The sequence below is a fragment of the Malus domestica genome, chromosome 02, assembly GCF_042453785.1.
Source record: "Malus domestica chromosome 02, GDT2T_hap1".
In the NCBI taxonomy this organism is placed as follows: Eukaryota; Viridiplantae; Streptophyta; class Magnoliopsida; order Rosales; family Rosaceae; genus Malus; species Malus domestica.
In genome coordinates, this window is record NC_091662.1 from 32,940,114 (window position 1) to 32,950,321 (window position 10,208).

Here is a 10,208-nt window from a genome sequence, read left to right on the forward strand (position 1 = left end):
ACTATATCTTATCTTCAAAGAGTGACTAGTCTCGAGTCATTGGTGTGAAAGACAAGACACCAATGATTGTGCTGAGGGGTTAAGTGATCTCATTTTTTCATTGGGTCGAGGTAGAGATTGAAAGTCTTGACCAACCGATCCAACATAATAACCCAAAAGATAAAGAAGTATAGTTAATTTCTTTATGTTTATTCCAAGTTCGAAGTACTGTATGGGATACTCGAGTAGGTTGAAAAGAAAGACCAAACAATGATGTTTCTTCCAATTAACGAATTAAAGAGGGTTGTGGACCTGTGGTGGTGTTATTTACAGGGGCGGCCCTGAGATTTCAAGGTTCTTATGCAAAATTAAAATGGGTATTTGCCACATACAATACCCTTTCTTTTTTGTTTTTTTTTTTTTGTGTATGTTTAAAACATATGTTTTCTTCATGGTATATTTTGTGAGTACAAAACTTAGTATAAAAATCGATTTTTAATACAATATCGTCTATTGAACAATAAGTATAGAAATTAAAAAAAATGGTACATGTCAAAGAAATTTAAGTTTTTAATAAAAAATAAAGTATATAAAAAGATACAATATTCTTTAAAATAGAAAATAACTTGGATATTTTCAAATTTGTACTTAATTAAGTATGCATATATAATTTGAAATAATATAGAATTTGAAAAAAAAAAAAATATATATATATATATTCAATCAAAAGTTGGGGGGCTCCTTGGATAATGGGGTTCTGTATCTACTAACCATTGTGGTGGTGTTACCCTCAGAATTCAAATCACCGAAACATAATTCAAATCACTAACCGCCATTGGCTATCTACTAACGATTAGTGCAGGACAACTCCAATAAACTACAACCATACGTGGCACAATCCCAACCATTGAAGATTAAACGGTCAAGATTGAATAGCCAACTACAATCATAGTCTTACACTTTGAATAAACTGACCACTCACAACGTGACATGTGGAGCGGCCCTACAATGTTCTAGGAGTTCATTGTTGCTCACCATCTTCAAATGATGGTAATCACCACTCTATTTATCACCATAAGTTTGAATTTCGAGATTCGTGATAAGCACAATAATTTATAGTGGTGAATAAGATTTTTTAATATGATCGGAACATGAGGTGATACACACATATGATGAGATATGTGTGTTAAAAAAATTAATAACTTAAAAAATAAAATTTCCTGCCACTTAGTACTATGATCTAGTGATATTTCTTTTCACTTGTAAGTGAAAGGTTTTATGTTATATTCTCGTCAAATGCGAGTTTGAACTACATAATTGCTAACCTATTATGAGACTAAATCCACCGGTGTTTACGTCACAATTAAAAATTAGGAAAACTAATGAAAATAACTTGAAAATTTTGAGTTTTAACGATAATAACAAAATAAAGGATAAAATAAATAATACGAGACTTAATTTTTTAATATAAAAATATAATTTTTCGTTAAAGTGAACATGAATTTTTTTTATCAAAGTTCCCTTAAAAATTTCTCTATCCATCTTCATTTATCATCTCTCTAAGTTTCTATTTGGTACAAACTCGTACGGACGGATATTCCGTTGGAACAAAAAAACCAGTTTTATTTGTTTGTTTTTTTTTAATTATTATAATTTGGTCTTAAATTTTATTTTCCCCGAAGAAAAATAAAATAAGAAACGTTTCGGATCTGAGAGGGGTGCGATGGATTTTATACGACAATGATGAAATCAGCAGCAATCATTCTTCTGTGGCTCTGAAAATTCGATTCTCCTTCGGTTTCCTTGTTGTTGTGTTGCCTTTTCGATTTAATTAATGTTTCAAATCTGACGCCATGAGGAAGAAGCTGGATACCCGTTTCCCTGCTGTAAGTCCCCTCTTATTCTCTCTCTCTTTCCGCTGCTTCTAGGGTTTATGTTATTCTCAGATCGAGTTTTAATTTGTTTGGTTGACGGGAAATTAGGAAAAGGAGGGAAATTTTAGATTATTGGAGTTTCCTTGTGCTAATCGTGTGATTAATTAGCGAGATTAATGAATTTATGTTTCGGTGATTTGAATTGTTTGGTTAAAAGTTTCAATTTTTTTTGGGGATTTTTGAGATATTCGATCTGGGTCGGGTTTTTCTAGGCCGTATTGTCCTTTTGTTTGCTGTGATTGTGGTTTTAGGTAGAATTGGGTTATGGGTTTGTTGTTTTTGGCTATCTGATTTAGTCTTGGGATTTGTTTCGTATCGATGATTTCATCTAGGGTTTGTGGATAGGAACTTAAATCATGGGGGTTTTGTTTCTGGGGATAACATGCGTCTTTGGTCTTGTGGTGATGTGGTTTTGCTGATTGGTCAAGATTAGGTGATGACTTTTGAGGCCCCTTAGGGCTAAATCTGATCTTGTTTTATTAAATATTCTTTTTCAATGAGTGTTTAGATTTGGGATTGGATTAATTTTGAAGATTGTAAAACAACTAGAGAGTTTTGTATCGTGGGTTGAAAGAAACCGGAAGTTTACACTTTCTTAACTACTTTGTGATCCATATTCTATGCATGGTTTCATGAATACCTCTGTAAGGCACTGGTTTAGGTGACCAACAGTTGTGAACCTTATGTTTGTAACTTTCTTAAAGAAAAAAAAAGAAAGAAGGAATGGAAGAAACGTTTTTTTATGCAGATTTAGTTATGCATTGGTAATTTCATGATTGAAAACTTGGATGATCGACATATAATTTGGCACTTTATGAAGTGCTAGCTGCCTGTTGTTTCAGTATATAGTTGTTCTCTTATGTGGAACTCTCCATAAAATTGTAATCGCATGTATTTGCATGTGGAAGTTGTGGGTGAAGACTGAAATGTGAAAGAACAGAGTCCTCTTTTATACTTTTTTTATAGCTCCTTTGTATACACTTAAGAAAAAGAGATTGTGTCAAGAATCATGGTCTATGCCTCCGATGTTGTTTGCCATTGTTGTTTATCAATCCGTGATTTTTCTTTCACTAACAAATCTTCGGCTTGTTGGTTATCGGTTTTTCATGTAGCAAAGATTATTTAAATTTCCCCTAGTTTCTTTTGTGTTTTGTATTTGTGTGCCAAGTGTGGGAGTATGTTATATAGGATATCTTTGATAGCACTTGTCATTTACCTCAGAGTGTCCACGTATGAAATGCACTAATTTCGGGAGAACCCCTTATCTTTTAATGAAGCATGTTGATGGCTATTTTTTTTGTTAAACAAGTACTAGTAGGATATTTGCCTTGTGCTTCCTATTCTCATACACAATTTTAATTTGGCAGGCCCGGATTAAAAAGATTATGCAAGCTGATGAGGACGTTGGGAAGATAGCATTAGCGGTGCCTGTTTTAGTGTGTCAGTACTTCTAACTTTCGGGACTAATAAAATACCAGTCACCAGGTTATGTTATTCATTATTTGGTTGCTTATACTTCTCATCTTGTATGTTATGCAGCTAAAGCGTTGGAGCTATTTTTGCAAGACCTTTGTGACCGTACCTATGAGATAACCCTCCAAAGAGGAGCTAAAACCATGAACTCACTGCATCTGTAAGTCAAAGATTGAACGATGTTTATCTGTTTACTTAATTATTTTTAAGGTATCAATAGCAGAATAAGTTTATAGTAAAGAAATACAACAGCAGGGAATGATTACTCCAATTGTACAGGAAAAAATTCTATTGGCTAATATCTTAGTACAACATATACACAGTGCAAAAGAACAAAAGTATCCAGAAACTGCAGTTTCCCAATTTTGCTAAATTAGAGAGAGATGCCCTATATTTAAACTCTTGAGCACCTTATTCCCACAATGAATTTTAGAAGTGCACTGTCTATCCCACCAGAAACTGACCTCCTCCCCAACTTCAAGGATCCTAAATATAGGTTACATAACTTTCTTCTAAGCACATAAGTTCTCAATAAGCAGAGAAACATGAAAGAGTGAGAATGACCCAGATTAACCTTTGTAGCGCAGCAGAATGATTGAGGAATATTAGAACAAGGTTATGTACAAAAATTATGTTTCCTGCTTTGAATATCAGAACAAGTGTTAATTTTTAGACAAATATCAAAGCAATTATCTGTACTTTGCATGGTATTCTATCTTTCCAAATCAAACCCGTTAGAACAAGAGTTTGCATGGGAATATTCTGTAATAGTCAATTCACCCATCTTTTGTGGTATTTTCTAATGAAATAAGAAAAGAAGAGAGCTCATCTATCTCAAGATCATTTAAATTTCTTCAGATCCAGCCTAATTAATGGAATTAGCAATTGATACGTTTTGGATGGATGACAATCTCAGAAGACGTGGATATAAATGAAATTATGAGGGAATGAAATGGATCCATTTGCAGTATCGTTCCATCGACTGTAATTCCTAGATACAACATTATTAGAGAAATGCACATCAATAGTAATGTGCAATTAGTGTACCAAACTTTATTGCAGGTCCCATACTGAAGAATGATCTAATTAGCTAAGGGAAGAAAAGCTTATATTTTCTAGTAACTGAAATAATTAATTTAAGCTTGTGCCGTTCGAATACCATATATTTTTTTGGTGCCTGAATAATCTTTCTGAAACTAAATTAAGATTATCTAGTTGCAATATTCTCTCAAATCTGTTTACTGCATATCTTTTAAAGAACTTTTTGCACCTGGACTTGAATAGAAAATGCCATGTGGTCCCAGTTATGCGAGCCAGATCTAATTTCTCTACCTTGTTTGCAGAAAGCATTGTGTACAGAGCTATAATGTGTTTGATTTTCTGAGGGACATCGTCAGCAGAGTTCCGGACTATGGTCATGGTCATTCTGATGCTGCTACTGATGACCGAACCATTTCAAAAAGAAGGTATGTTAGATGGTCTATTCTTGTTATTTCGCATTATCATTAATTTATGAGATAGTCATTTGAATCTAGTTACTGACATATTTTTTTGCAGAAAACCACCAGGTGATGAATGCAATGACAGTGATGAAGAATTGAAGAGGAGCAAGATGGTAACTCTAATGGCACCCTGCAATTAATCATTATCTTCTTGTTCTTAACGTAAAACCCACTTCCTTTTACCAAAAAAAACGTAAAACCAACTTCCATGCTCATTATACCAAATCCGTGTTATTGAGATCTTTGTGTTGTTTTGTGTTTCTCATTCTAATTTTTCACAAGAGCTCTTAACCGGAGTGATGCCTCTTTTGGTTTCTTTACGATGTCCAGGTTGAGCATGTAAATATTCTGTGAATTTATATACATAAGTTTGTTTAGAGGTTCTGAGTTGGTTTCCTTAGGATGTCCAGGTTGAGCATGTAATTATTCTGTGAATTTATCCATACAAGTTTGTTTAGAGGTTCTGAGTTGGTTTTATTTGTACTTGGGCGGAATGCAATATACAAAGAGTTCTCTGATGTCAAAAACTTCGTTTAACATTTTACTCTCTCTCTTCAGCTTGAGATAAACCATGGCAGCAGCAGTGGCAGAGGGAGAGGCCGGGGTCGAGGACGAGGCCGTGGACGTGGTCGGACAGCTGAAAGAGAGATTTCACACCATGAGACTGAATCTGAACCCTGCACATCTCTTCAGCAGACCATTATACCTAATCCAAACCCTGGAATGGTGGCGGATGATGTTTCCGAGTCGAAGGATGTATTGAGGGAAAATGTCACTGTCCCTGATGAAACTGATCCAGCAGTTCGAAATTTTGATCTGAATGCTGATGTAAATGATAACGAGGACACAAAAGCTGCAGCAAGAGCAGCCCAAGCTGGAGCAATGGCATCCCAAGCAGCCCCAGTGGCATCCCAAGCGGCCCCAGTGGCATCCCAAGCAGCCCCAATGGCAGCCCAAGCTGGAGCAATGGCATCCCAAGCACCCCCAGAGGCATCCCAAGCAGCCCCAATGGCAGCCCAAGCCTCATCAGCCGGACCTATTTCTGAGCCTAAACATGAAGAATATCCTGGGTGGTCTCTCGCTGATGTGGATAGAATGGCCATTGATCCTCTTCAACTTGCAAATCTGAGCAGAAGGCTAGACGAGGATGAAGAAGATTATGACGAAGAGGGCTGAATTCCACTTGATGGCTTATTGTCCCAAAGCAGGGTAGCGGGAACAAGATCAGTGGAAAGCTCTTGAAGGAAAATTAAATAAAAGTAATACAAAAGGTGGAATAGTGACCTAATTGGAGATGAAATGGCCAGTGCACTTTGTCCCAACAGAGAGTCGGAATTTCTTATCCTGTCCAATGTTAGTATCGTAGCATTTGTTAACATCCATTTCCAGAGGTAGCTTTTCCGTGACGATGACACAGAGGATAGCCTCTGCAGTATGACACTTAGCAGTGTATGGAGAATCTGGCACCCTTGAATAGTGGTGGATTGCCCTATGAGTGGTTTGCCTTTTAATTTACTATGTTTGTCATAGATTTCTAGGACATTTAGTAGCTTGCTCCTCGTTATCTTGTGAAAGCTATTAGTTCTGTTAGGCTTTTCAATTAATCTTCTGACCCGTGAACTGGATTTTGTTTCCCTTGCTCTCTCTTACTCTTTTCGCTCCTAAAGAAGTTCCGCAATGAAACGGGATGCATATGCGTTGCTAATGGTTTGTACCATCGCAATGATGGTAAAGAATCGGCAGCGATGGTAAGCCAGCCTATTTGATTCTTCCTTAACCATAACCCACATGAAGTGCCTAATGAGGAATGGCAAAGCATATCGCCTATTGGAAATAACAAAATAGTACAAGGAAGAAAATTATGGCCCTAATTAAGAACAGGGAGAAGCATAATGTGTTGACAAAACAAGTACATAAATCATTGCTGAAAATTATTATTGTGCTATAGGATATAATCTTATTACCGCTACACACCAACTTCTTTTTATTTGAGCGAATGAATCTACTGTAAACTACGCTGAGAGATTCAAACTTGGATGTACAAGGGGGGGCATAAACATCTAGCCAACTTGACTATGTCAAACGTCACGCATACTAACTGGTGCTACATTATTCCATCAGCATTCTGAATTAAACTTTGTGACTCTAGGACGTCATCTTTTGATGGTCCTGATGACCATGTTGTTCCTGAATCATCTTCATCATCCACCACTGGTTTCTCTTGTGGGTATAGGAAAGGCTTTGGAGGCATTTCAAGACACTCAATTTCTCCTTCAAGCATCTCCACTACTTTGTTCATCGAAGCAGGACGGTCACTAGGCTTGAATTGGATGCACCATAGAGCAACAATAAGCATCTTCTTTGTTATCTCATTTTCTTCTTCCGTGGCATCTTCAATTTCTATGTCGTTTCCTTCGCTGAATTGGTCATAAACCCATGAAGGAAAGTAAATTTGGCTTTCATGTGCTGCAACTGTGTTCAAGTTCTTTCTTCTGCCTGCAATTTCCATCAGTAGCATTCCGAAACTATAGATGTCTGCTTTGTTAGACACACCTCCAATATTTTTGTAGAATAACTCAGGAGCTATGTATCCGATAGTTCCTCTTGCTGCGGTCAACGTTAAGCTGCTATCATCTAATGGACAGAGTCTAGCTAGCCCAAAATCAGAAATCTTGGGAACATAATTGTCATCGAGAAGAATGTTGTGAGGCTTGATATCAAAATGCAAAATCTGCATGTCACATCCTTGATGTAGATAACCGATGCCACGAGCCACACCAAGTGAAATTTCAAAAGCTCTCTTGAAACTCAAGGAGACGGGTCCTTCTTTGGAAAATATGTGTCTATCGAGAGATCCATTTGACATGAACTCGTATACAAGAGCACGCTTTGACCCCTCGACACAGTACCCAATTAGTTGCACCACGTTTACATGGTGAATCCTTCCAATGGTACCAACTTCATTGATAAAATCTTGTCCAGTAGCTTTGGACTTACCCAGCATCTTAATCCCCACAAAGCGGCCGCTACGAAGCTTTCCTTTGTAGACAGAGCCGTAACCTCCTTCGCCCAATTTGTCCTTGAATCCTCTGGTCATTTTCTTGATGTCGGAGTAGGAGTACCTTATTGGCGTGAGGTTGTTGTGACTTTGTAAGAATTCTTCAATATGGACATACATTGATAAGTGCCGCCTTTTCCATTTATAGATTAAAAACACAATAACACACGGAACGCCGAATACAGTTCTTGCTCCAAAAACCAATATAACTGTAATGGAGACCGAAAAAGATAAGATAGCTGCAAGAAACAAATTTAAATAAGTCGAGAGATAATTTGGAAGGGTTCACTGATGGTAAAAAAGTGAAAATTTTAAAATTTCTCACTTTCTAGGTAGTCAACGATCAGCTTCATGAAGCCTGTATCATCCAAGAAAACATATGTATGGATCATGTAAGAAGAATATTGACATGAAAAAAAAAAAAAAAAAAACTATAGCAAACGGGACAAGGAGACTGATTTTTCCAAAAATAAGAAAGTACATACTGTTAGAACCACAGGCTGCTTTCCCTGTGTCGGAATCGATGTAGCAAGTACTCCGCCAACTATAATCTCTGGATTTGCCCTGCAACCATGAAAGTTCAAACCCATAGACTAGCTCTTTGTGGATGTCTACATAGGTGATGTTCGTGTCGTTTGCACCAGGCCACGATGTTGCAACTGTAAGATCTATTCGGCACAAATCCCTCATATCCGAGGCATTTAAATGACCAATCTTAACAAAAACATGCCCACTTAAGCTACTCATAAGATTAGTGCAAGGGGAAGTATCCACATAGAGAGGAGAATTCACTTGGGTTTCACAGCTCATGAATATTACAGGCTTCGACAGTTCTATGCAGTCTAAGACATCGAACTTCCCAATCCTTTTTTTTGTCCTTTGACAAAAGTTATATGGATATGGGCTCCTGAAGTTATATACGGCCAATGAATAACGAGGCATTGAAGAGCAGTCACCCTCACGAAGATTGGCATCCACAACTCGGATTGTGTAGTTATCATAATTGATTGCCTGGACATAGTATTTTCCTGAATAAAAGTACAATACTGTTCGATTATTCTCACAAGACAGGTTATACCTTTGGTCACCACAGTTGTCCGGGTCATTGTTCAGTCGGAAAGGGTAGCTTATGTTGGGGATGATTCCACAGGAAGACGGTGCACACTTATTGGGATGATCATCCTTAGCACTGCAAACTACACTGAAAAAGCCAACAACTAGAAACACGAAGAATAAACTAATTGCAAAGGGTAGCACTCTTCCTGCAGCCATGGTGAGAGAGAGGAAACCAGACGTTTCAAACACTAATAGCTTTCTTACTTTAGCGAAAGGGTATAACGAAATTAAATTTGTGGTTAGGGGCAGATGACTACAAACTTGATTGACTAGCGTAGAATATTTCCCACATCCTTCGTTGCAACTCGGGACGTACAATCTACTTATCTACCAGTCAATCTAACTTGTAGAATATTGCACAAGTGAAAGTGATGTGTTAAACCTAAAAACTACTGAGCCTATGTAGAGCTAACCACGTTTTTCTTGTGGTTGATGTGGGAGTGTCAGGTTGTTATCGAGGTGAATCGAGCAAGTAAGATGAATGTACTGGTGGTGTCGAATCGTGCTGCTGACTTATGGACTGAGCGATTATGCTGAGGAAGGAACACTCTTGGCCTAGGGTTCTTAGAACCTGAAGACAAGATTGCTAATCTCGATACGAAGTTCAAGATCCTTTGCACTGGGTTCAGCGGCTTCAACTAAATTTGTGAAAATAAAATAGTAAGGGCAAAGATACTCAAAGGAAATGAGCGTCTTTATGGTAAAAGTTGTTTAGCTAGATGACCTCACTTCGTTGGAAAATGACCTCTTTTGGTAAGAGAATCAGAAACTCTTCGCCGGTTAAGACTTGGATAGGTAACCCAACAAGGATAGGAGTGATGTTTATCCAAACTAACTTGGATAGGTAACCAAAAAGGAGAGTGAAGGTCTCCTAGGCCAAGCAGGTTCTACCGCTCCTGTTTAACCAAACTGAAGGTGATACCGGTTGTTGACATAGTGATTTAACCAAACTGAAGGTGTAGCTGGTTCATGACACAATGATGTTTAACAAACTAAGTATATGCCAACGGGGAGGGGTTAGTGAGTAGTTAGTGTTTTCTTAGGATGTGAGACGGTTTAGCGCAGTGTGTTAATTTGTGTGTTGAGTTGAAAATTCTCTTCCACGGCCTCTTGTATATATTGAAGCAGATATTTGCTTGCCGCTTG

At 37.5% G+C, this 10,208-nt stretch overlaps 2 protein-coding genes across 2 annotated transcripts; one reads left to right on the forward strand and one right to left on the reverse strand.

The window, feature by feature from the left end:
- The first annotated feature begins 1,515 nt into the window (after window positions 1–1,515).
- LOC103409560 (uncharacterized) lies at window positions 1,516–6,522 on the forward strand. Its single transcript, XM_008348378.4, has 6 exons — window positions 1,516–1,865; window positions 3,281–3,353; window positions 3,453–3,546; window positions 4,730–4,852; window positions 4,944–5,001; window positions 5,447–6,522. Exons 1-6 carry the CDS (start codon window positions 1,833–1,835, stop codon window positions 6,062–6,064), a joined length of 999 nt encoding a protein of 332 aa, XP_008346600.2. The 5' UTR covers window positions 1,516–1,832; the 3' UTR covers window positions 6,065–6,522.
- Window positions 6,523–6,798: 276 nt separating this feature from the next.
- On the reverse strand, window positions 6,799–9,308 carry LOC103409570 (rust resistance kinase Lr10-like). Its single transcript, XM_070817825.1, has 3 exons — window positions 8,432–9,308; window positions 8,272–8,304; window positions 6,799–8,185 (listed from the first exon to the last, which is right to left on the reverse strand). Exons 1-3 carry the CDS (start codon window positions 9,216–9,218, stop codon window positions 6,993–6,995), a joined length of 2,013 nt encoding a protein of 670 aa, XP_070673926.1. The 5' UTR covers window positions 9,219–9,308; the 3' UTR covers window positions 6,799–6,992.
- Between the last annotated feature and the right edge of the window lie 900 nt (window positions 9,309–10,208).

Coding starts and splice junctions, on each gene's coding strand:
- LOC103409560 (XM_008348378.4), top strand. CDS start 1,833: ATGAGGAAGAAGCTGGATACCCGTTTCCCTGCT. Junction 3,354..3,452: donor AGCGGTGCCTGTTTTAGTGT/GTCAGTACTTCT, acceptor TATGTTATGCAG/CTAAAGCGTTGGAGCTATTT. Junction 3,547..4,729: donor ACCATGAACTCACTGCATCT/GTAAGTCAAAGA, acceptor CCTTGTTTGCAG/AAAGCATTGTGTACAGAGCT.
- LOC103409570 (XM_070817825.1), bottom strand. CDS start 9,218: ATGGCTGCAGGAAGAGTGCTACCCTTTGCAATTAGTTTATTCTTCGTG. Junction 8,305..8,431: donor AGCAGCCTGTGGTTCTAACA/GTATGTACTTTC, acceptor TGGATGATACAG/GCTTCATGAAGCTGATCGTT. Junction 8,186..8,271: donor GATCGTTGACTACCTAGAAA/GTGAGAAATTTT, acceptor TGTTTCTTGCAG/CTATCTTATCTTTTTCGGTC.